At 45.4% G+C, this 27,145-nt stretch overlaps 1 protein-coding gene across 1 annotated transcript in view; it reads left to right on the top strand.

Moving 5' to 3' along the window:
* TTC38 (tetratricopeptide repeat domain 38) overlaps positions 1-27,145 on the top strand; it is a 620,299-nt gene that overhangs the window by 513,950 nt on the left and 79,204 nt on the right. The window contains exon 13 of the mRNA XM_078673810.1: positions 11,518-11,591. Coding sequence (XP_078529936.1) covers positions 11,518-11,591 — 74 coding nt within the window. The remainder of the gene's footprint in view (positions 1-11,517; positions 11,592-27,145) is intronic.

Raw genomic sequence — 27,145 nt, 5'->3', positions numbered from 1 at the left:
TGGTCAGCGCTTACAGACTTAGCGAGCGCTTCCGGGCTCCGAGTCAACTGGGACAAATCCACAGTTTACCCCTTTCATCCGGACTTGCCTCCCTGTGACATTTGGGTGGGAGCACAGAAAATGTCCTGGACAGCGGAGGCCCCCCGATACCTCGGGATCCGTCTCTACCACTCCCCGACCGTTCTATTCGAGGGAAACAATTGTAGAGCGCTGGCTGGGGTCCGCTCGGCTTCTGGTCCAAGCTTCCACTCGCCCCGATCGGTCGTGTGGCTTTAGCTAAAATGATCATGCTCCCCCGACTCCTGTACCACTTCGTGAACCTTCCGGTCATCCCACCCAGGGCCTTTTTCCGCGATCTTGATTCCCTCCTACGTGCACTAATATGGGGGTCGGGTAGACACAGAATAGCACTCAAGACATTGCAACTGACGACCACCCAGGGAGGCCTGGGAGCCCCTTCCTCGAGTCTTATTTCCTGGCGGCTCAACTCCAGTGGTTGTCTTACTGGACGGCGGGGCGGTACATGGGCGAAACACACACCCCGGCGGGAGAGATCCCCACTCCGGAACTCACCCGACTCCTTCTCCCGGGTACGAAACCACGGCGTACATATCTCCTACAGGTGACGGTGGCGCGTCGGTGCATGCTCAAGTTACATCGCATGTCGCCCGGTACGCCCCCATACTCCCCGCTACTCCCGCTGATCGGTTGGCCCAGGCTCGACACATACTTCCCGACCAACACGCTCACTGCATGGACGGCATGCGGGATCACGGACATGGAATCCCTCTTTGAAGAGGGCCAGCTCAAACCTTTCCAACAGCTTGTGACCTAGTACGGCCTCCCCCCAGGTCAGTTCCTGCGCTATCGTCAGCTCCTGGAAGGCTTCCGCCCCCATCACAACCTTCAGGCTGGGGAACCAGATACGCATCCGGTTATACACGCCATCCTACACATGGGGACGGGTAGACACCTGGTTACCTGGCTATACAGGGCGCTACGCGACATTGCGCACACACCCCTAACAGCGCTGCGCGCCACATGGGAAGACGAAATCGGACGCCCACTACATGACTCTGAATGGGTCAAGGCACTCGAAGCCCCCAAAAAGACATTTAGAAATGCAACATTCTTCATAGGGCATATTTAACGCCAGCGCGCCTGCAAAAATTCTACCCCGACTCCCAATTCCTTTGCCCCAGATGTCACTCCCAGAACGCAGACTTCCATCACATGTTCTGGAGCTGCCGTACCCTCCACACTCTATGGCAAGCTATCCATACCACTCTGGCAGACCTCACAGGACTTACCACCCTCGCCACGTGGGAGGCCAGCGCGCTGGGCATATTTAGGATCCCCAAGCATCTCAGGGCACACAAGCGTTTCATCTCCTTGGCACTCTTCCTGGCAAAGAGGAGCATAGCCATGCACTGGCGATCCCCCGCGGGCCCCCCCTTGGCAGCATGGGTGGGAGCAGTATGTAAGTGGGCGGCAGCGGAGGAGGATGCTCTACGTGAAGAAGAGGTTAAGGGGGCCCGGAAACGTCCCATCTCCATGGAATGGGCCATGCTAATACACAGCTTCAAACAACTGACACAGGAGAGAGCTCCGGAAACTCCCCCGCCCAGATCCGCCACCCCTGGCCCCCCGATGCAGTCATGACCCCAGTCCTTCGGCCCCCTCTCTGATAGCACCACGATTCCACGATACACCTAGTTACGTCTAGTCTCACCAGACCCATACCGCCCCCTTTCCTACGCACACTTCGCACCCACATGCTTCTTCCCCTGGTTTATACCCCACACGTTTCTTGCTACTGCTAGCACATGGACCACAAGGACCCGACCCACACGCCACTGTTCCTCCATTCTCGACCTCCACTGCTGTTTATGCACCCTGTAGTGTATATGTTTCATGATGTGGTCTGAATTGTGCAATATCGAAATGCTAATAAAAACAAGTTTAAAAAACAAAAAAACAAAAAAAAATGAGGAGAGTGATTACTACATGTGCTAGTTCCTGATTGGCTCTGTGTTCCTAACTCATGTGGCATATGACTTTTATGATGTTTTAGGAACGCGTACACACCTTCAGCCATGTGTACTTTATTGGGCCAAACTACCTTGACCCTTTTTAAAGTCGCTGTACCTATCTGTGGGACTGATCAAGAGCTTCTTGCCTGAGTGTTAGCCTGCCAGCTACGCACCCTCACACCTGTGAACTATCAATCAGCAATCCCGGACCTTGGTCTCATGGACTGCTTAACAACATATTTTCAAGTCGGAGTTGATGTAGAGTTCACAACGGGTGATTCTATTAATAAGTAAGAGAATTAATTTTCATCAATAAATGCATTGTTTTCCATACTAACAACATCTTAAGCCAAAACAGCTCCAAGACTGACCTTATAATTACAGGATATCGAGCCGACTCTTCAGACGGGTTAGGGGGGAAAAACCTGAAAGTTTGGTTTGATCTGGAGCTCTATCTCAGCGTCAAAATCATATCAGTGGCAAAGAAAACTGCTTCTCGTATTACTGCAATTGAACATAAAATCACGCTCACTGGAGCCCTAGTCCTAGATCGGTCGCACTTGTAGCAGCTTAATTTTTAACTGCACTCAAAAGAATCACAGACTGAAACTCCAGAAGGTGCAGAAGCCAGTGGTGAGAATGTGCCTAAATCTTAAGAAATATAAACATATTACTCTATATCTTCAAGCCTTCTGCTGAAGAACTAGTTCCTGGTGTAACAGTACTTACCACAGATTTGATAAACATTGCTAGATCAGACAAACAAAGTATTTGGTGTTAAACCAGAGCTAACTGTGAGGTACCTGTTGAATGAACTAAGCCCATCGCTTGTTCCATGACAACCCTATTATGTCTGGTTGCTCTATCCTTCTTAATCTGGAGCATGCTCCAAGGTTCTTTGCACACGTTTTTAACTGGAGACATCCTATAGGCCAAAGGTGTGTCCAATGGGCCTCTAGTTCATTCATTGGGTAAATGCCGAAGATACTGTTGTCTAAGCTTTTCCTCAGCCTCCTAGCACATATTTAACAACTATAGGCCAATCTCTTCAGAAGAGAATAGTTGGCAGGTCCCAATTCCTAATTGCCATACTGAAGGATTTGCAAAAAGAATGGTTTTGGATTCTAAGTTAGTCGGTGTCATGGCTTCAAGTGGATGAACGTGGATATGAGCCAAGAATTATTTATAGGCTCTACATCTGCATCCCTGGGAACTTCTCTCTTTGCGAGGATAGCACAGGCCTGCAGGAGCCTATTGCCCTTCACTGCTCTCAAATAAAAAAAAGGGTCTTTGACAAATCAGTCTCCTAAGGTATAGGGGTCTAAACCGTTGGGTATGGTCAGGTTTGGCAAAAGACACCATATTTGTAATCAGTGGTGATATGAAATCTATGGTCGTCAGTTCCCTCCCAGAAAATGATGGAATTGGCACGAAAATAGACAGTATCTTAGATCTGTCCAATGGCTGCAATTGTCTTTCCCCCCCCCTGCAAATTATATCAAACAGTATAAATGAGTCCCGGGTTTTAGTGTTTGGACCTTTTCTAAAAGGGGGATAACTTTGTTTCTCTTTACCAAAGCACTAGTTGACTTTTCTGCTTCTAAGCTACCCGAGGCAAAATGTTTATCTTGTTTTACTTGTAGATTTGTTTGCACCCTGGCCTTTTCTAATAGACAGTTGTATTCCTTGCTTTAATGCCTCCTCTAAGCCTGACACTTCTGCCATACTGCAAGGAGGTGGGATAGGATTTCACCCGAGCTTTTTCCCATCCTCTGACCTTGGGTAAGGTAATATTTTAGCAGAATTTCACACAATCCTAAGTATAATGCAATTTCCTAAATAAAATTGGACAGGTGGGTATATATTCCAAGGTGAGATACTAGCAAAACATTGGGGACAGCTCCCCTGGCTTTTATTACCAGTATTGTGCAAGCATACTACCAGGAAGTTTTCCAAATGGGTCCCATTAAAGTTGGCAAACAATTGTTAACTTTACCCAGCTTAGTATAAATTTATTTCAGATGGTTGGATTGGGATGATTGGCTGGACCTGACCACCATTGAGGTCTCCAGGATTCCATGTAAAGTCTCCTGCATCAACAGAATGACCTTGAACAGGGACGAGGATGATGAAGTCTGAATGTCTATACACGAGGTTACATATGCCTGATTTACAGCAACAGCTCATCCATAGGGGCAAATGATTATTGCCCTTCTACACAGGAGCTGCCACACAACGTCTGATGATTCTCTGTCTGTTTCGTAAATCTTTCATACTCCTGGCACAGTTACGATTGTGTAGTGGAGGAGGCGTGGTCCTCATATTGTAGTTCCTATAGAGAACAGGGCTGTCGTGAATTAAAGTGCGCATGTTGGCCTGGACTATAGCTATGGCAAGCCAAATCTGACATGCGCACTTTAAATGTTTTTGACCAGCGCCATATCAGAGACCCTGGGAGACTAAGACGGCAGGTCTCTCGTCTCCAATAGAGCTTTGAGTTGCCCTGCTTATGCCAATCACAATGCGGCTCTCATATACTTTGAATAAAAGTCTAATACTCTTTAGTCTAAAGAGCAACATTGGGCTGGGCTGGGCTGGCCTACACGAAGCAAACTTCACTGCACTGAATTGCATGAAGCATGGGGACGGTGGAATGTCATATGGTTCAGCGCTCTGAGAAAGGACTGGTTCTCCGCATGCCAATGTGAGGATCGCTGAATGGACTTTGAACCAGGACATGGTGAGTAGCACTGCAGAAGACAAATAAAAGTGCATGGAGCGCTGTTCGAATCACTCCTAGATGAGTGGTAACAAGCATAAAAAGGATGCACTGTTCAGCTGCTGTGCCAGAAACTTTGAAATAATGTACTGTGTATCAGTCCGTATTGAAGCATCATTCCTGATGTGCATTATGTACAACTGCATGTGTGCCTGTGGCCAGGAGGCCTCACTTAATGTTGAAACCATCCAAGCTTGCTGCAGACCTTCCTTGTAAAGGTGAAGTGGCAAAACACTCTGCTCAAATTTGGAGTTGTTTTTATTTTCCCAATCCACAATATCATTAAAGACTTGAAAAACAAAACCTTAAAACAAGAGTTTCTGCGCTTTTCTGAGACATCTCCCAATGAGAGCTAGTGCTGCTCAATGATATTCAACTCTTTTAGACGTTGGAGATTTGACGTAAGGCTTGTATCTGAGGATTTCTCTTGTTATATAAAAATATTTAAATTCAGACTTTTAAATGGTTGAATGTTTTTTGGTGCTGCCTATTGGTTGATAAATAACAGCAAGTCTTATATTTGTTTTTAGTCTTCCAGGTACAAATATTCAAAGCTTGTTAATTTCAGAAATGTGCGATATTAGGCATTCAGTTTTTTATGATACTTTTCTCACTTACTTACCCTTTTGTTAATACTCTCCGGAATCCCTCGCTTTTTGGACTTGAAGTAGAGGATCCAGTTTTGCGAGACAAAATATTATTTTTTCACGTCAACAGAACGAGTTCCTTCTTAGTTTGTAAGTGTCTTTCCTTAGTTGTTTAAGACCTTACAGACTTTGGCCACAGAGACAATATGTTTTACTTCTTTGTTTTCTTCTATTTTTCCTTTCGATTTTTGATTCATACGATGAACACGAGGCTGGTATATGGATGGCCTTCTTATACAGTATACTCGTTATATCTACCTACTGCTATTGACAACTTTAGAACCCTTTTTTGAGGTTAGACAACCTTTTTAACATATTTCATGTTTCTCTTTCACAGCTGGTGTTATTTCTTGGCTCATCTTTCAGATTCCTTATTGTAAATAATACAAAGAGGATACTTTCTGTTGCATGCCTTTCATTCTATACTACTCCTGGAAGAAATTCACAGTACTTATGGATCATCTTCTTTAACCACCTTCCAGACAACCAATCATAAATAATGCTGTCGCAGGTATTCTGCTCCTACACAGAATTGTGCATAGAGACTTGGAACCTCAGTGAATTAGGGTGTACCAAAACGCACCTTAGTATCCAAAATCCCCTACCAGACTAGCAATCAGTGTCTAATTGGTTCTTCCATACCCCCAATGATTAGACAACCCAGAACATGGACTTAGAACACCTTAGGTAACGTGGAACACATGAACACTCTTTCGTTATACTAACATATCAATCCAGAACGAGGAGTAAATGAAGACACGTGCAAGTTTGAAATATTTATTTCTAATGCCATGTTCTCAGGCGCAGTATCTTAGCTAATAGAAGCAAACCTATTATAAGCAACAAGGTTATCAGCATAGTTACTAGTCCATAAAATACAAAGGGAGAAAGCATGTTAAAATGCTAAAGGGAAGAAGGCTAAATGGCACCTCAGTCTTACCCTCCCTTGCTAGTATATTATATTATATCTAAAGAAGGTCTCTTTGGGTTTTAGAAGGGTGGCCCCATACTTCTGGTCTTAGTAGAAAGGGATCACATCAACTTCTACCCCAGCTCTCTGCATGCGAATATTCATCAAGTGTGTTTGCATGCTCTGTGCAGTGCATTATTAAACGCGCCAAAAGCCAGAGTTGGCCACAGCTGCATATGTGTTATGTCTAGGACGTGCGCTGATCAAACAGAACAACCACTGTGTTGAAATAACCTTGAAGGCCTCGGCACTCACTGTTCAGACATAGCTTACCAAGCAAAGATGATACTATAGGAAAACATATTCTCGTGTGAAGTAAAATATTCTACTAGGCTCAAGGCATTAATAACAATATGTGCAGTGTGCAGAAGCAGCAGAAAGGTAAAATGGCGTTTAAACTTCTAATAAGCCCATGCTTAACACAGTGCGAAGGCAAAGCCTATCTACATGACAATGCAAGCGAGGGCACTACCTGTTGCATTTCTATTGCATGCCTATTACCTTTACTACTCGTGGAAGAAATTCATGGCACTGACGTTTTATCTTCTCTATAGTTGGTCTTTCTTTGTTTTGACTTTCTTTTGGACTTTCCTTTCTGGCGCACTTATCATGACTGGTACTATCTTCTTTACAATGTACATCTTTGACAACCAGTCAGTTGTCCCTAATATTCATCAATTTATGTCCTTTACTGTTATACAGCCATGAAAAAGTCACTGTGTGATGAGACATGTGTCGGCTGTTACCAAAACACCGGGAATAGGACGAACTTAAACTGTTCATTACATATTGAGGCTGCAATCATTGTTTTGCAAATTCGATGAATATAACTTGTTTATCAAAGGATTGTAAATTTGAAATACTGAACCCGTGAAAAGAGACCTTGATTGAAAATCTGAACTTGTGAAAAGAGACTGATTGGAAATCTTTGAAATACGCTCCATCAGTAATGAAATCTTTTTATTTCAATACATTTTCTTTGGACAGATTGTTACATATTTGGTTGACATTTGATTGTTGAGTGCCATGGTATTCCTGGACATACTTGACACATGGGGCAATGCCCCGTGTTGCAGTCACACCTTGGGTAGTAAGGGTGTGGTATTTTTGGCACCACCTCTTCGACTGATTCTTTGTATTTGCTCATAGTGAATTACATGCACACTAGATTATATACTTTTTTCAATACGAGTTGTGATGTTTTTCTCCACTACTAGCCCCATTCTTACTTTCAAAAAGTGTTTGTATTTAACTCTGATTGTTTCTGTTAAGGAAGTTCAGTGGGTTACTGACCCTGCTGATATGATCATTGTTTTGTCTCCAGAATTGTGTGAAAGCGGTTCACTCGTCACATGGCATTCTAGACAGTCATTTACGCCCGCCACTTCAAAATATCACCAGCCACCACTGCTGATTTAGCTGTGCCATATGTACTGACTGCTCTTTTTGACAGGGAAGCTGGAGTGGTCAACCCTGAGGAGTCCATACGGATCTGGTAGTCAGTTACCTGAAACCCATGCCTTTAATGTTTCGGTCGAAAAGCCAAGGCATGGTGAAGATAAGGGCCCTAATCCAGATTGGCAGATAATAGTCTTGAGACCTACATTATTGTGCTCCCTCCCGCAGTCTACCAGGATAATAGCTGGCTTGTTTTGTCCTGCTCGGGAAGTTCTCGTCATCATAGGTGTGACCTGTCCAGTTCTGTGTCTGAAATACAATAAACAACGCTGTCTACCAGAATTGGGTAGTGTATCAGTACTGCCAGGTGGTTGGATTTTTCAGTCCGGAACGCTGCCTGCTCACAGTTTGGAGCAAACATGTTTACAAAAGCAGTGTCCTTACCACCTAGTCTGCCACTGTAATGATGTATCGCCCTCCATTGTCTGTGAATGTTCTAGTGACTTGTAACAGCACCCAAAGACAGCTCCAGGTTAAGACGCCTCTAGCATAGGCTGAGTAACTTGTTTAGTATAATTGCTGTCTCTATCTTTTCTGCAATTCTATCCCCTTTGTGTGTGCAAGATGTGTTTCCTGCAGGAGATAAACATTCCTTTCTTTTAATACGTGATTGGATCTTATACCACTTTGATATGTTGTCCAGACCACTCACTTTACACATAAGGAGCTTGAAATTTTCTGCAATAGTAATCAAGTAATGGAGGAGTGGGTTCAAGCAGGCCATTATAGTGAAAGTGCCCTGTTTTAAACCATTTCGGATAGGCTAGCTTTCTCTTCAGAGACCCATTTAACAACAGTGTATCTACCTTCCCCAGCATCCTTACCCCTGGACTAAAACTGCATAGTTGATTCAACAGAGGTGAAAGGTAACTAATGGTTGTCCATGAACTGGAAACCTCTAACTGTAACCAATGTAGGTGTACTGCAAAGGTGTTCTCCCTAAGATTTACTCTACCTACTGGTCCAGCCTGCAGGCTGTGTCATTCATCTTACTAAATTAACCTACACTAGCTGAGTCAGCTACCCTCCTAAGCTTGTCTCTTCTGTCAATAGCTGCATTTTCACCTGACATTCATACAATACATATTTATCTGCTGTACCTGGCTTCACTACTCGTAATGTTGGATCTTCCTCCGACAAGTGAGGCTGATCAAGCTCAGATTTTGTCTTGTCGACTACTTTGCCCATTGTATCTTGCGCTTCAAATATGTTTCAGAGATTTGTTGCTCGTTCTCTTTCTTACAGAGCCTGCCAGCATTTTGATCTCTTGAGACACTGATTGCCCCTATTTATTTTCGGTCTGTACCATCGGCTAGAGGGTATTGTCTGTCCATACCTTCAGAAGTGTGGGTAAGAGGAGGGCATGTTTACCTACATTTCCTGAAGTCTTCATTTTGCTCCAATGTTTGAGGCCCGTTGTTGCTGCACAGCTGCAGTATTGTCAGGAAGATCATTACTTTTCTTTTCTCAATGTTCAGGTTCCCCATCTCTCATGCCTTTCGGATTATTGTCAGTGCTGGTATAGGGGATGCTCCTAGAGGTATCAGCCTCTAGCGCACCCTGTGGGCTCTTTCTAATGCATGAAATGTTGTCAGTGCCTCCAGAGCTTTTTTGTGTGCAGGCCATGTTTCTACGTAAGTTTGCATGCAATGCCCTTCTGTCTTTCTCAGTAAGCCAATCATCTGTATTTTACTCCTCCTGGTTCCGCCCTCTGAGTCTTTGGTCCTGCATTCAAAATAGCATACCATTTCTGCAAGGTCTCGTACTTGTTTAATTGACATCTGCTATGATGGACCTCAGTTCAGGTAGCATGGTTTAGTTCTTGCCAATCGTTTTAGAGAGTTTTCTTAGGTCATTGAGAAATAGGCTGAGGTCGATTACTACGGAGCGTATTTTTTGTTCAAAAACGTCTCTGATTACTGCAATTTAGATGACATCAGGTTTGTCTATCTTCTCCCCAGCTGGCCCCTTATCTAGACATCTTATTTCATGTTCAGGACTTTTGTCCCTTTTAAGTCAGCATGACCAGAGTCTTTCAATTTAGTATGTTGCCTCATGTAGGCTGGAGATGTCTGGTCTGTCGTCGTCAGCATGCAGTGTAGAAGGTTCTTCAGCCCTTGGGCGGGTGGGGGAGTGATGGTAGGTCTTAGGTCAAGGTGTCTCAGTCAATGTGCTGGTAAAAGTTACATCCACATTGTGCACTGATTTATCCCACAGATGTGCTTTTTACACTCTCTCTCTCAGCACTTGGAAATGGTTCGGTGTTGGCACACTGGGGCCCAGCAAAGCAAACCATGGCTCGTTGTAATGGCAGGCATCCTGGGCCCGCTGAAATGAGCACTGTGTGTACTTTTTCGTGCACAGCTCACCATTCAGCTACTCAAGTGAAGTAGATACTCATCAATATTTACTCACCTGGGTAGGCTAGGATCTGTGTTATCACTTTAGTGCAGTATCTATTCCTATTTGAATGTGTTCACTTATGGGAATAGTGTGAAAATATGGTTAAGGAATGTCTTACATTGTTGCCGAATACCTGCTTTGGTTGGGTCACCCTGTCATAGGGGTGTCTTCCACTCTTTTTCTTCCCCCCTGTTCCTGGCCTCAATGAGCCACAGTGTAGCTGTTCTTTCTCCACGCTGCCATTACCGCCTGTCTTCTCCCCTTGGCTCAAGGCTCCAGTCCCATGCCTGGTCTTACGAATTGTGGTGCAAACTCTTGCCCATCGATGCCACTGTCTGACACGCCTCTCCATGCTGTTATTGGGCTGGCTTGTTGCTGGAGTCACCCTGGGCCTGTGTCTTGGTCACTGATGCTGAAATTGTATTAGTGGGCACTCCTTTTCTGGATTAAACTCTCATCCTCAGTCCACCTTTCTGTTGTCTACCTTTTAATCCATTCTTCTTTCTTCCACTTTCTTCCTGTCCTGTTTTTTCTCTATCCTGTCCTTCATTTCTTTTGCTATTCCTCTTTCTCCTTACTCTTATCCTCTCATCTACTCCATTATCCCTTATTTGACCAGTTGGTATCCTCCAAACAGAGGGTTTTAACAGGGCTGCGTGTGCAACCTGTTATGAGTTAGAACAGCAGCCAGGGCAAGAATTGAGGTCAGATGGCACTGGTTCTGACACCTGCATTTCTAGTACCTATACAATAGAGCCTTTGGGTAAAATAATGAAACCCTTTATACTTAAATAGCAAGCAGTCCCCCTTTTGGTGTCACACAGTTGTCTTTAGGAAAACTATCATTCCCTTAGTAAACATTTACCTTACCGGGCCAATGCTTTTTATGTTAGGTCTGAGTTTGCTCATGCATTTCAATAGACTCTTACTACTTTAACAGTATCCTCGAACGATCAAGGCGTTGCAACAGTCTGAACTGTTGGTTTTGTCTATGATTGTTTGATGTACTGAATAGCAGACCCAAAGGAGCGTAATTAAATTGTTTTGTTCTATTATTAGTTGTTTGTATTAACTGGTTCCTTGGAAAGAAAAAGTAACCCTGTTGATTAGTTTTGCCAAATCTTAATGTGTAATCTTGTAACTCCCTACTTTATAGAGTCAGAAAAGTGCATTTCTGTTGGCTGTCAAAATTAAGAATCATTTAATAATTGGACATTTTACTTTTAGAGAGACGTCTTCAACCAATTACTTATTTATTGTGCTATGAACAGTAAGCTAAGTTCTCATCAAAAACTAGCAAGGTACGTAACATTAGATAAAACACATTTTCCATGTTAAAAATAATCATTAAGAGGGGGTTTGAGATGGAGTTGTAAGATAGTGTCTTGAATGTATGCTCTATAAATGATGCTTTACGTTTATACCTATTTTTGTCTATTTATATACATGACATGGGTTTGTTATATATTTGTATTATCAGTTAATAGCGCCTCTTTTGTCTAGTGATGATAGCATATAGGAATGGAGACCTCCTGTTATGATGGATACATCTTCTTGCAGATTCCCTTCTTATAACTGTTTTTCAGGTGCTAGAATGGGCCAGAAACTTGTTCCTCAGCAATAATCCTCCAGCGTCCCCACATGGCACCCTGTAGCTTCAGACACAAATCCGCATGCAGGATGTGTCAACATCTGTGTATACGAGGCATAAGTCCTAAAAAAAGAAATGGGGGGACTAACCTAGTTAGGCAGTATGCAAGTGACATCACGGCTTGTGACCTTTCGCATGGCATCACATGAAGTGCCATCACAAGCTATGACTTTACAGGTAGTGGCCGACCATAAGGGGGAAATCTTCTAATGATAACAGTATCAGTGGACAGTTCTGTTATTAAATCAATCCACGTAAACCTCTTGGCAGTGTATGTTCATAAGAAGAGACGGGAGTTTCCTGAAGATTGCTCTGTGTGTGAGAGTGCTGTGAGAGTATGTGAGTAGGTGGATGGTGAGAGAGAGTAATGGATGTTGGTGTGGGGTTATATCTGTGAAGTTTCACTGTCGATTTTGTATATCATCTGTTATGTCCGTTGGAAACAAAACATTTTATTTGTAAATAATAGCACTTTGTACTTGCCAATTCTGATATGTCTCTAAATTATTCAATAATTGAAATTAAGTGTATGTGTTTGCACAGAGGAAATGTTTCAAAAAATAACAAAATATACTTCCCCCAAAAATGTATTTGTGTATGAAAAAATCTTTTAATGAACAGTTAGGAATTTTGTATCACCTGTGTTAACAAGATTCAATGTTGAGAAAATACCCAGGTAAAGAGCCTTTTTTGGCCACTTTGAAAATAACTTGTGTAGCAAGAGTGTCTTCATAGTTGTTACTGTCCCCTCCCCCTTACTCTTGGACCCTAAAGTATCATTAGGGGGTACCTTTTTCTTAATTGTTTACAAGAAGTGGCATTACAACAAGTCACATCAGATCTCAACACCTCACATATATGTTTAGCAGGTCTATCATGAGTATATTTGAGAACATTATGAATATAGATGCATACACTGCTGGTTTAGGCAGAAGACTCACACTTTTGTAAGTTATACACAAATCTAAGTTGCCATTTGTCAGCACAAAGCTTCCTTTACCCAAGGTTTAAAAAAACTAACTTCACCGTCCGCCTACTCAACCAAGGAAGAATTGAAACGTGCAATTTGATATTTAAATGATTACTGTTGTTGTTTATTGACAATACTTATTCACAATTATTTTTTGTGTGTCTTGTGATATTGTTGTATTAAACACTTTTGGTATTCATTTTAGATTATTCTTTAAATAGACAATGAAATGCTTTGAAATGTTTTTGTGAAATAATGTTTTTTTTCTGGACACTAATGCTTGAAATTTGAAATGAAATATTCATACAAAAAGGTATAAATAAACATACCAGTATAAACAGAAGAAAGGTGTTTGTCTTTTAGCATAAAGAAATGTTGCTTTTCTGAATTCAGTTTGAGGTACAGGTTACTGTTCTAGAGCTAATAGTTCAAAACGGCCCTGCCTAATCCTCGTCCCTAACTCCCCTTGTTTATTGCGCCTACTCAACCAGGCATAATATTCCATATACAGCGCATTTCCATGTAGATGTAATTGCTTTAGCTGCCTGGGCTCTCCAGAGGTAAGACCACTCTTGTTTGTGAATTATCCTTATTCAGCCTTACCCACTCGCACTCATTTTAGGAGTTTTGGGTTCATTTTTCACCAAATGACCATGACCCAATGAAAGATAGAGAGACAGAAAGGGAAGAAAGGAGAACATGAGATAAGAAAATAATGATGAAGGCAGAAAAGGAGATGAAAAAAGAACCTGCAAGAATAGGGAATTGAAGGGTAGTGAAATAAAAAGGTTAAGGCAACCTTGGCATTCAGTAATAGGACCCTAAGAAAACGTTTGGGGCTCTGTACTTGTGTTTTTACAAATTACACACCACCCCTAAAATGTCACCTTAACATTTAGCAGCAGACATCTCTCACGTTCTTGTTGTTGACATAACTATATCTAAACCACCCTCACATTCACCAGCACAACCTGACATCTCACCCTGGAATCAGTATCACAAGAATGCTCGCACCAAGAATGGACCATACATTTCAAAATAATAGTTATCCACTCCACATCAAACTAAGTATAAGCCGCACAATGTCCCAAGGATGAGATGGAAATGGTGACAAAGGTAACTCAAAAGAAAGAGGCACATGCAATTCCAGTCCCAACTATCACTTTCAAGAAAATGCTGGCCTTCAGAAGGAATTACTATTTTGCATAGAAAAACTAACCTAGTGGGGAGATGTAGGAACAGCAAGGGACACCACAAACATTGGCCAGTTATCAGAATCTACACTAAACTTTGCTTGCTAATCAGTTGAAGATCCTCCGCTAAGGCAGAGGAGTATCGCCCCAGTGTTCAAAAGGGAAAATGAAATGATAATAATGTAAAATTATTTTATTTTTCCTATTGCAGTCACTCGCAAAGTGGGCTGGCCAGAGCAGGGGGAGGAGTGGTTTGCACTCCTTAAGTGCTCATGACTGTTTGGCAAATGAAGATTTAGTCAAATATAAAGAGTGAAAAATAGGTATCAAGAAAAACCTATGTATTTCCGAAACGGGAACAAGATATGGAGATTAGAAGCAGTGTTTTTTTTGCACATCTCTGAATTTTTGGGTAGCCATACTAGCATGTGAATAAGGGGGGCCTTTTTCAAAATGTCTTCTTTTTTACACACTGTCTTAAATTTGGAAGGCAGAAATGCATAGAAAGACAAATGTAAGTAACACTTGTTCTACTATTCTGTGATCCCCTAAGTCTTCAGATGAAAACAGTACCTCGCTTGTGTGGGTAGGCCTAGTGCCCGCAACCGGAAATCGGTAAAAACGCAACATGGACACATCATATTTTTCCACTGAAAACGGACCCTTTTTTTGCAATGTACCTAGCTGTGGATTATGGGCCCTAGCTCAGCCGGCACCTAGAGAAATCTGCTGTACATTTTTTTAATAACTTTATTTTATTGGTTTCAAAGCAGGCAAACTTACATTTAAGCAGACCCAGAATTGCCCATTTGCTTCCCAACAGACCCCATTGCTTGCCTTAGGCAACATATCTTAAGTTTGCTTATTACTAATGTCCATGTGAAAAAAGTGTCCAACATTGGGCCATGAATGTATAGCTTTCGTTGATAGGCAGTGCATAGATCTGCTCCATAACCATACCCGCCTGCTACCCTCCCTCTCCCACCCCCCCTACCCAAACTCCCCCTTACACCCTCCCCGGAACTGGTGTGCCACTGCGCCGTGTAAGAATGAAGATGAGGTATCTTTAGACTGTGGAGCGTCAGTGAGTCTGAGCAAGCGGAGGTATTTGGGGCATGTGACTTCGTTGAATTCAAGCGCCAGCAACGAAAGGATGGGGCGCCAGATAGTGTGGAAAGAGGCTGATGAGTGTGTAAGGTTAGCGTGTATTCGTTCCATACCAATAATGTACTACAGTTTGTGTAGCCACCCTGTGTGTGTTGGGCGGGTCTGCGTGCCCCATAGAGATAACATGTGGTGTACTGCTGCGCCCATCGCTAGTCCCATTTGCTTCCCTCGTACAGATTTCAATGGGAAGGTGAGTGCGTTAGGTAGCCCTAGAAGAGCATAGGCAGGAAAGCGGGGTATTTCAGTTTCAAAGTGAGTGTAAATGTCGTCAAGTACTGCCGTCGAGTAACCTGCCACCTCCCTACATTTCCAGAGTATGTGCGTCAGCGTGCCCTCCTCATTGCAGCCTCTCCAGCAGGTGGAACTAAGATCTGGGTCGATTTTGTGTAGTCGAGCTGGGGTCAGGTACCAGTAAAGGGCTACTTTAACCGCTGCTTCCCTGCTTGCTGTGTTCCTGGCAGTATGGTTTGCTCTATAATAGATCTGTTGCCATTCTTTTAGGGAAAGGATCCTGCCTAATTCTGCCTCCCACCGTCGCAGCCCAGCCAAACGCTCTGTGGGTGCCGGTGGGCGCAATCGAAGATATAATTCAGAGATCAATTTGCGGTCTGAGTGCTTAGGTGAAAGCCACTTCTCGTAGGTCGTGAGTTGTCTGCTAACTAGGGGGAGTGTGTCCGGATGTAGTAACCAATGGCGAAGTTGGAAGTATTGGAATCTTTTGGGGTCTTTGACGTCGAACCAATCAGGCAAAGCAGTGTAAGGAATGAACCCGTTAAGATCAAATAGGTGTCCTGCGGTTTTGCAGGCCGAGGCTCGCCATTGTGGGAACGCCCTGGTCTGAAGTCTGGGTTGTCGAATAGGGGTGTAAGGGGCAAAGGGAAGGAGGTACGGTTCCACTTAGTCGCCACAGAGTCCCACACACGCAGTACTGAGCAGGAGATTTGGTGAGATATGTTGGTCTGTCCGAAGGTTTCAGGAATGGTATCTTCCACAAAGAGAGTCGTGCCATCGCCCTGTCCTGGAAGAGCCTTCTTTTTTCTGACTCCGGTCTACTCCATTCTACGAGGTAGCGCAGTAGTTTCGCTCTATAGTTGCTCAGTAGGTTGGGAATCCCTAAGCCTCCCTCGTCCGGGGGTCGGTATGCCAAATCTCTACTTAACCATGGTCGTTTCCCAGCCCAAATAAAATGTTGTATCTCTTTTTACAATGAGTGGATATAGCTCATGGGGGGTCCTACCGATATCGTCTGAAATAGGTATAGTATTTTAGGCAATATGGACATATTGACTGCTGTGACGCGGCCTAACAGCGACAGGGGATGTGTCTGCCACCAGCGAAGATCTTTTGTTAATTAAGAATGGAAGTTAGAATAATTGCGTGCAATTGTTTGGTCAGTGGAGTCAGATTTATCCCCAAGTATGGGATCTCGGTGTGAGATCGTAAGTCCCCAAGCCCTAGAAATGTACTCTCGGGAGCGTTCTCATTGAGGCCCAGAGGCAAAAGCATTGATTTCCCTAAGTTGACTTTAAAACCTGAGACCTTGCCAAAGTCAGTCAGTTCCTGTAAGAAAGCTGGGACAGAACGTCTGGCCGTGTCAAGAGTCGCTAAGATATCGTTCGCATATAAACTAATGGTGTGTCGTCTCCCCCCCCCAAAAGACGATACCAGAGATGTCGGGGTTGTCCTTAATCCGTTGCGCTAGGGGTTCGATGTAAAGCGCAAAGAGTAGGGGTGAAAGAGGACACCCCTATCTTGTGCCTCGCCGGATGTCAAACGGCTGTGAACTGATCCCATTGACGCATATCGTCGCTCTGGGTTGGTCATAGCAGCTGGCGACCAAGGCCCAAAGTGCGCTAATGTTTTGTCCAGAAAGCCCCAATCCACTCTGTCGAACGCTTTATCAGCGTCGACTGAAAGTAATAGAGCGTCCAGTCCCATATAATGGTCTTTGTATATGAAGCGCATTAACCGTTTGGTGTTGTCACTGCTTTGCCTGTTGGGTATGAAACCCGATTGGTCGGGTTCAATAATGCCAGGCAAATGGGGGCCCAGTCTGGCAGCTAAGACACATGTAAATAGCTTCAGGTCGAGATTGAGTAAGGAGATTGGATGGTATGCTGAGCACTGAGTGGGATCTTTCCCGGGCTTGGGAATGACGACTTTGTCGGCTTCTAGCATATCCGCTGGGATAGAACCCGGTCTCTGAAAGGAGTTGAACAGGCGAGTTAAAATCGGGGCTAGGAGCTGACAAAAGTTTTTGTAAAAACCAGCTGAGAAGCTGTCCAGCCCTGGTGATTTCAGAGGTTTGAGGCAGGAGATCGTGCTGATTACTTCCCCCACTCTAATTGGCGCATCTAATGCTGTAGCGCCGGACGCATTGATAGCTGTTACCTCCCCCTGGCTAAGATAAGCCTCACCTGCACCATCAATTGTTGGGTCCCTACTCTAAAGAGTTGCGTAGACGTCGCGAAGGGCTTCTGCGATCTGCTCATCGCCTTCGACCCGTTCACCGGTTGAGGTGTGAAGCCTCCCTTTTTTATCTCCCTCGATATAGTATGTGTACTTAAGCCGTAAGGCGGCGTGCTCCGCCCTATAAGGTCAAGGCTAGCCAATTGGGCCCTGGCCGCTTTCAGCTGCCGCCACATTCGCGGGGCCCTGGTCCGACTGTGTAATCTCTTGAGCTCTGCCACCTTAGCCCCTAACTCCTCTCTCTTTCCTTTGCGGATCCTATTGTCAGCTGCGGAGATAGCTATTAACTCCCCTCTCACAACTGCTTTAAGGACACCCCACAGTGCAGTCAAAGGTGGGCAGTAGAATCATTAGTCGTCAAATAGTCAGTGATGCATTTATGCACCTGTTGTGAGATGTCCGGTCGTTGTAGTAGGGATTCCCGGAGTCGCCACCTCCCCTTTGGTCTGTGTAGGGGGGCGTATGTCAAAAGTCACTGTCACAGCATCATGATCAGACAAAGCTGCCGGAATAATATCGATGGTTTGCACCACGGCGTTGAGATCGGACGCCCCTATAAAGTGTTCGAGTCGAGCATACGTTTGGTGCACATGGGAATAGAATGAGTATTGTGTGCTGTGAGGATTAGCTGCTCGCCAGAGATCGATCAGCCCGTTATGTTGTAGCCAGTCCCTCCCCGCACTCGATATCGCCCCTATACAATCATGGCGGTGGCCTGGTCTGGCTTTTCCTGAATCCATGACTAGGTTAAGGTCTCCGCCATTTAAAATCGTCTTTCATGATAGCGAAGTACTTCCAACAGGGAGTCTGTAAGAAAGGGCTCTTGCCCAGCGTTGTGAGCGTAGAGGGATCCTATGATGACGGGGGTATCACCCATCCATAACCTGTAAGCTAGCAGCCGTCCCTGTATCTCTGCTATTTTGTCTCCAATTCTGCCATGGAAGTGTCGTGCCAAAAGTATAGCCACCCCCCCCTTTCTTATCTGACATAGAGGAATAGAATTGGTGAGGAAATGCTCGGGATCTCATTCTGTGCCGTTCTTTGGATTACAGATGTGTTTCTTGTAACAGGCATATCAAGGCCCCAGAGTTCTCTAGGTAGCTCAGAATCGCATGTCTCTTGATAGGATTATTCAACCCCTTCACATTAAGAGTTAGGACTTGGGTTGTGTGGGTCGACATGGTAGTTCACTGAGTACGTGTCAGCTGAGCGATTAGGGTTTTTGATTAGAAGAAGATGACTTAAAAACTCTGCGCTTTATTAGCTCCCTGTCCTGGATGTAACATGTGTCCGTGTTCTCCCCGTGGCTGCACACCGGTTCCCCCCTCCCCCTCGTCCCCTCAACTCCCCTCCCCTCCCCAACCCCAACGAAACATTCCCATTTATCCAGCATTGTACAATATCCTCAGCCCAGGCTGTGGACATACGGCAAGAAAATAACAGGGTGGTCATGGTGCCCGGATGACCTGGGCTCCCCGCCCCCTCCCCCCACAGTTAGCTAATGTTTAGTGCGTGTTGCAGTCCCCATGATAGGATTAAAGAGATTCTGGTACAAAGTGTCTCTCTTACTGCTGCTAGGGCCAAAGCCCTTTCGTTGGTCATTTTGGCTTGATCCGGCTTCACGTCTGTCTTCAGTGAACGTCGTCTTCCCACTTTCTGCCATTCATCCCCTGATGATCGTTGCTAAGGTTTTGGAGAAGAGTCGGGACTGCGCTTTGTAAGGCTGAGTAAGTCGCATGTCTCTTGGAGGGAGCGGAGTTGGTGTAGTCTACCATTCCACTTAACGGTTAAGCGAAAGGGATGCCCCCAAGAGTATGGCACTCCGTTGGTTTTCAGGAAAGCTGTCACTTCTTTGAAAGCCTTGCATTTCTGGAGAGTGATGGAGGCCAAGTCTTGGTAAAGAGCTATAGCATGCCCCTGGTACGTGATTGGTTGTTTCAGTCGAACTTCTCTTAGTATGCACTCCTTTAGGGGGAAGTCTGGAAAGAAGGCCAAGATGTCTGGCGGGGAAGCTGGTGCCTTCCTCCCCAGGCCTACCCTGTGGGCGCGGTCGATGCGGACCTCAAAGTCTTGGCCAACACCCAGAATGTCCCTGAAGAGGCCCTGGAGGTATCCGGTCATGCTCGCTCCTTCTGCTTGTAGTGGGACACCTCTCACGTGGATGTTGTTCCGTCGGGATATGTTTTCGATGTCTTATGCATGAGCTTGTAGGTCGACTTGCTGATCCTTAAGACGGAGGACTTCTTGTTGTAGTTGTTCCACTTCTTCGGATTCAGTGTTCGCCATTCTCTACGGCTGCCACGCATTCTCCCAACTCGTCTATGTCTCGGCGTATTTCCCGAAACTCTCCTGCCACTTCCTGTTTGAGTGTTTGAAAGTCTCCACGGAGGGTGTTAAAAAGAGTTTCGAGGAATGCCCGGGTAATGGGCACCTCCCCTCTTCCTGTCCAGTGGGTTGCTTCGATGTTGGGGAGGTAAGGCTTCCTCCATCTCCTGCTACTGACCCTTTTGTAAGCATTTCTTTTAGAGTGGGATCTCCTTTTTTCCGCATGGTGACCATGATGGTGCCACTGTAGTTTGGATGTCGCTTAGTGGTCCCGGCAGCGATTCAGTGCGGGACTCCAGCCGGGTTGCTTCCTTCAGCTTCTCAGGGCGGGTGTTGGGTCCGCTTCTGGCCTACGTGCGTCCTCGCTGAGACAGGGGGCGATCATTACGTATGTGTTATTTGAGGAGCCACCCGCTAGGCTGTGTCGAGAGGGCGGAGAGGGGGCCTGAAGTGGGCTCCGCCGGGGCCGCAGGTGAGGGCCCGGCCGTTGGGAGAGGTGCACTTTAGGAGGAGCAAGAGCATGTACCTCAGCAAGGCCCTCCCAGCTCTGAGTTGCGTGTATCAAGGAGGGTCTTGAGCTGGGCATCAAAATCCTCTGAGAGTCCCCCCAAATCTGGTCGGCACCTTCCTGTGGTGGAGCCGTACCGGAGCGAGCCCAGAACACTCAAACCTTGAAGCCTGTATATCGTCATTTCACCCCTTACCAATGCCAGTCCCCTGTCCTGGGGTGTCGCTCCTGGGGCCGCGGTTGCATCTGTGGGGGAATCAAGCGCTTGGATCCTGCTGAGGCCCTAAGCAACAGGCCCGAGTCTCGTAGAGGCGGGGTCTAGGTTGTGCTATTCAGACCGACCCCCTCCGCGCTGTTGGCTTCGTCCCAGGTCGCGGGGAAGCTGTTGTGGATGAATGTCGGGCGGGTATCATGGGTTGCCTGCCTGAAAAGTGTGATGTGCTCCAGGACCCCTTCGCGGGATCAACACCCCAGTTGTGCCGTTTTTGGCGGGCGCCGCTTTAGCCCCTCTATCACTGGGAGCCCGCCCCAACAACCTCCAGGCCTGGAAAGTGCCCTCGGGCCCAGTGCGATAGTGGTCAGGCCGCAAAGCAGCGCCCTCAATTTTCACGCTGCCGAGCCAGCCACGCATCAGCCAGGTGTGCCCCTGTCGGGGGATTAGCGCCCCTCTCCCTTGGCGCTGGAGTCACTCACCGCCTGCCGCGTGGTTGTGGTGAGAGGCTGCTGCTGGGTCTAAGTCTCTGGGACACCCCGCCAGTCTGGAGGAGGCACACCGCAATCCTCAGTGCCTTATCGTCAGGTCTGGTATGCGCCTTTCCGGTCCCGCACCGTCGCCGCCAGGCCATGAAGCCACGTCCTCAATTTTCACGCCTCCGTGCCTTTCACACATCAATCCGGGCGTGTATCGATCGGGGGGGACGGCGCTCGCCTCTCTCTGCACTGGAGCCACTCACCGCCTGTGGAACGCTCTGGCTTGTGGATCGCTGTTGTGTTGGTGTCTCCTGGTCGAAACGTTAGACCGGAGAGAACGCACTCCTCCGTCCACAGTATGTTATTGCTTGGGCGCCATTTTGTCGTGGGAGCACCGAATCACCCAATAGGTCTGTTTATGGGTGTTTCGCGGGTGTGGTGGCTCAGCAAACCCCTTGTCTTGTAGCCGCTGTGCCCCAATGTGCTACTCTGCTACTTGCAGCGCAGTTTAGGGGACTATATGCGCTGGACAACTAGGGGCGAAGGGCCGCGGCGGGGAGCTGGACACCCATGGGAATCCAGGATGGGGGTTACCTGTGTGGCTCTCACTAGATTCAATTACCCAAAATCCCTTGCAAACCTCAATTTGCAAACCTCAAAATTCTGCTTCATAGTTTGCAAAGCCGGAATTTTAAAATATCTTATAAGGGTTAAGGCACCTGTTGTAGAGATCTGTGCGCTCCCAGTAAATCTGAGTGAATAAGAATGGTAAGATAACTCTAGAGATTGATGCACTTACTAGACAGATCTGTGTTTTTTCTAACACCCGTTATGACTCAAAGTAGCGTAGAGGGTTAATTTGTCCCATCTTGTTACACGCAGATGACAGATTTTATTTTATGTAGATAGCCAAGTGGATTACTGCTTTGAACACAGACAATCTTATGTTACTTGCAGTTGAATTATAACCCTTCTAATATAGCACAGTGAGCTATGAAATGACTTCTCCAACTTGTAACCCCTCTGTCTTATGTAGTACATCGATTTACAAACGTATATGATTTATTGTATATGTAATGTATAAGTGTGATGTAAAGCACTCTGACAGAATGATGTAAATCACTCTGGCATTCTGATGAGTAGCACTATAAAAGAAAAAATAGTGGCATTTAAGTTATTTCAACGCCTCATCAGGGGTATTAAGCACTATATAAATCCAATTACAGTGCATGCATATCTCGTATACAGGGGCTGAACAAAGTCAAAAGCATACATCTCCTTTAAGTGTAAAGTGCTTACGATTTGTGCACCTTTATTTCCCCTCCACTGTATTTGCATCTAGGTATGAGGTTCCAGATCGCTCTCAGCCAGTAAACTAGAACAAAAGGAGGCCTGATTACCCCTCAAATTTGGCTTTTGTTATGAGCCCAGCGGGAGTCTGAAATAAGAAAGCCCATTCCCTGCCTGCACATTGTTACGGATTGAAAGCAGAAACTTGCAGGTGTTGGTGAATATGTTCCGGCATTTGAAAATGACACCGGGACGAGTTCAGCATGTTTTACAGTAGGGCCCAACTTCTTGGAAGGGTTGATGGTGTCCACCCTGTGAAAATAGTGGACGGACACCGTCCACCCGCGAGTACCCCCGATTTGTGCCCTGTGCATATTTTTAGGCATGAACAGACCTCAGATCCTCATTAAGGCAGTCCAGATTGCTCATTTTGTTTTTTAAAAGATAGTCCTCAACTTTTGACAAAAAAATAGGTCAAAGGTCTCCTAAGATTTCAATGTTTGGACCATTTAGAGTCTCAATGCAGTTCTCCTATGCTGGACTACTCCTCGTCATCAGAAACGATCCTAATATTAAAGATGGAGCCAGAATTTCCAACTCCATCAGCTTATCCCTCGCAGATTCAGACTTTCCGACTGGGCTGTTGTGGGGATTCTGCACCTACACAGAACTATGTGCAGGAAAACAGGACCTCGGTGGATAGGGGTGTACCAACCTATCACCTTAGTACCCAAAATCCCAAAAGCGACTAGCTATAGTGTCTCATTCGTTCTCATGCAAAATCACGAAGCTACAAATGATTAGACAACCCCGAACACAACACTCCCGACTATCTCAGGAATCGCGGTAGCAAGACATACCCTTTTGCTCGCTCACTCGTACTTGTCCACAAAGGGAATTGACAGAATCACTGTAATAGTTTAAAATATTTATTTTAACTATTGTGCTCCATAATACAGTATACGAGCCACTATGAGCAGCAAAATGCATAAACTCAGAACAATTCCATAGAGTACGAAGCGGGAAGTCATTATATAAAGACTGTGGAAAAAGGACTATAAAACCTAACCACCCTCCCCTTGACTGGAAGAATATTAATATATGAAAGAATATCTCTGGGCTTTGTCAGCAGACCCCATACCTTAAAGCCTAGAGGAATGTTTACATCATAGGCAAAGCGTAGTTCTTCTCCATGGAAAGGGCTCTCTCCAAGTGTGTGTTAAAATAACATGCATCCCCGTAATATCAAATATCAAAGCACGAGTCTTCAGCAGTTCAGCTGTGTTTAGCATGTTATGTCTAGGTGCTAGGGATTGACCGGAACAGAATAACAAGGGCCTTTGTTTAGCGACCTTGCACATCGTGTTCGGACCAAACTCCAGGAACTCAGCAGAGAACGTGAAAGGCAGACAGTTCTCATGTGAACGGCATAAACAGAGTCTGGCAAAATAAAGAGCATGTAGTAATGTGTAGGGTTGGGCGGAAGTCACGAAAGGGACTTTCGCGGAGAGGCACGGAGATTGGACCAATCTCCGTGCCTCTCCACATATTTCCGTTACGTGACGCCGGCCCGACGCCCGCCCGCCGTATTAAATGATATTTAAAAGCCAAAAATGTAATTTAAATAAAACGTACCTTATTGCAGGTGCATCCTTGCCCATCGCACCTTCTTCTTGGAACTGCGCATGCGCATTCCTGGCGAGGAATGCGCAGGCTCCCGCGCATGCGCAGTTCCCAGATGAAGCCGCGACGGGCAAGGATGCGCCTGCAAAAAGGTAAGTTGTATTTAAATTTAATTTTAGGCTTTTAAATATAATTTAATATGGCGGGAGGCGGGCGGCCAACTTCCGTTCCGCCCCCGAATGTGCAGAGATTTGCCTCGTTTCTCCGCCTTCTTTTCGCAAGACAGAAGGGGCAAATCTCCGCACATTCCGTGGGCGGAACGGAGATGTCCGCCCACCCCTAGTAGTGTGCGCAAAAGCAGCATCATGGCAGCAAAGCTCATGCTAACTTAGCAATGTCGACATGACCCTAATGGCTTTATAACACCCTCCCCTTTGTAAGGTCGTAGGACATAGACAAAGGACCAAAACAGAGTTCAAAATCCCAACAGAGTTCAAAAGTGTTTGGAAAAAAAAACTAAAGTGGAAAAAATTCAAAAAACTGCAATAAATTCTTTGCGACTATTGAAAGAGCGTTGTTTTCGGTAAAATGTTATTATGAAGGAGGTGATAAATCCATCAAAGTACGTGAACTTAAGAATGCAATCCCCTCCAAAAGTTCCTCCCTATCGTTAGTAGAAAAAAGGGATGCCATCCAATCAAGTAGGTCCAAGGAACAAACGTGTTCCTCGTAATCTGATGCTTCCAAACCTATAACTGGACAACTTGCATGATATTCAATGAAACTCTGATGCAAGAGGTTCTGCGCAGCCGCACAGATATTCCATTCAGCCATACGGCCATCACCAGATCAAGCTTGGTCATGAGCCTCTAAGGGGCCCAGTAACTGGTTAAAATGTGGGACCGGACATGACGTATTGGAGAGGCATGAATCTATAGCCCAATAGAAGGGGCACCGTCGACAGTAGAACACTAGTTGCACGCAAGTAAAGTAGGCAAAGCAAATAGTTAATCCATAACTCACACCAAGCATTGCTAATGGCAAGCATCCAAAAACCTCTTGCATTCGATCATGTTACAATTACAGTTGGCCTGGTCTGTGCATTACCACAAGATGAGCAGCCCTTGCGCAGCAGGAACAGGACAAGTAGTATTACACCAGCTAACGCTAGTAATAAAGGGAATTCTCCGAGGTTGCTGGAAAAAATAGAATGAATAAAAGACGGTATTACTCCAAATATCATCTGAAAAGAAGTCACAAGAGCGTATCCCCCATGATTAAAAAATGTGCAAGGCCTTTAGTGTCAGACGCATTAAATATTTGATGTATAAGCTCCCCAAAGTGAAGTGGGAGGTTACTATTCAGAAGTGACTGAATCTCACTAGACGTACTAGCCACCTGTAACTCGAAGGTCTATCGAGCTGAAGTGAGAGCCGCTTCTTTTTGGAACAATAGTGCGTTGAGCCTGATTAATTTGTTGGAATCTGTTTTCATAGTCGGAATGGAAGGCCAAATAGAACTATCTGCACTCCCATGCGGGGGCGGAAAAAGCACATTGCTACAACAGTGGAGAAGTGTGGCTCACTGGTTAGAAGCGGCAGACCCTGAAGCAGAGGTCAGGCCCGGGACCAGGGTTCAATGCCCGACGCGGCAGGGTCTTGGGCTCAATGTCCGCGGACTCAATAATTCTCGCCTCGGTGCCTACTCTAATCATGGGTCCCACTCTGCAACTCTGAGCAATAGCTTGCTTAATCTCCACAATGGCCCCAACAGCGCTGGGATGCCTGGCTTCACCTTGGAGGTGCCCTGGAGGGAGCATCTCATAGGGAAAGCCAGGAAGGGTTCCACTGCGCTATCCAGCGCCAGGATGCCCCGAGATGGGGCGGCAGTGCGCTTTACAAGTATACACACATTAACATTTACATTTACAACAACGCTGTGAAACTGTACCAAATAAGGGATTCCTGACCATAAACCACAGCAGTCTTGGTTGTTTAAAATAAGATAACAGACGTTAGTAAGGAAGGTAAAAGCGGGAATTATTGATGGGACTGGAGTTCCTTTTAAAAAACAAGGCAGATTAGGCAGGGACACAATACAAGCGCTGTGCAACATAACATTTTTCAAACCAGGGAATGTTCTACTGTGGAATCGCAGTCCTCCCCTGTTAGGAAAACGTCCTTATCCACCCGCTGACATCTGTAAGTGAAAGGTAGGGACCATCATTTGTGGAGAAATGGATGTATGTCAGTAGAACGCGATCTTTTAGATTGCGGTACTTAACAACGCGGTTATTACAACGCAAGTCGTTACGACGACTTGCATTGGAGGGCGCGGATTGAGGAATATTATAATTGTATATTCCAACACCAGTCCACGTACCAGTAGGGAAGTTGTTAGAATATAAAATTACAGTATTCCTTAACCAACAGCGCCCTCCAGCGCAAGTCATAGTAACGACTTGCGTTGTAATGGCAACGTGGTAAAGGTTGTGCTGTGTAAACACCGCGTTGTAAACGACGTTAACTGGAGAAATACACTACCCAGTGGTTTAAAATGGCCAATCAGAACATGTTGTATGCATGATTTAAATTGAAACAATGAAAATGGAAGAGAGATAACCCCATGAATCAACAAAACAGTAGTGTCTGTTTCCGCAACAGAGAACGGCAAGGGCTCCAATTGTTCAATATGCAACAGTGTACATGCAGCATCTTTCATGGACATAAATCTCTGTTTATCAGTCAGATTAAATGGTAGAAACAAAGCAGAAGCATTCAAATAATCCCAAGGGACTTTCACCCATTTTAAGGGTCTGTAACGTCCATGCAAACTGCATAACTGATCGTAACTGATTCTGACAACACAGATACATCACTCTGAACAATATCAATAACAGAAGAAACAATTTGACGCAGACAAAGAGCTGCCTCAATCTGCGAAAGTTTCCAAATTTCATTATAAGCGGC

This window comes from Lissotriton helveticus, chromosome 1_1 (assembly GCF_964261635.1).
Source record: "Lissotriton helveticus chromosome 1_1, aLisHel1.1, whole genome shotgun sequence".
NCBI classification, from domain to species: Eukaryota; Metazoa; Chordata; class Amphibia; order Caudata; family Salamandridae; genus Lissotriton; species Lissotriton helveticus.
Note: the sequence above shows the minus strand (reverse complement) of the source record. Positions and strands in the feature narration are given on the sequence as shown.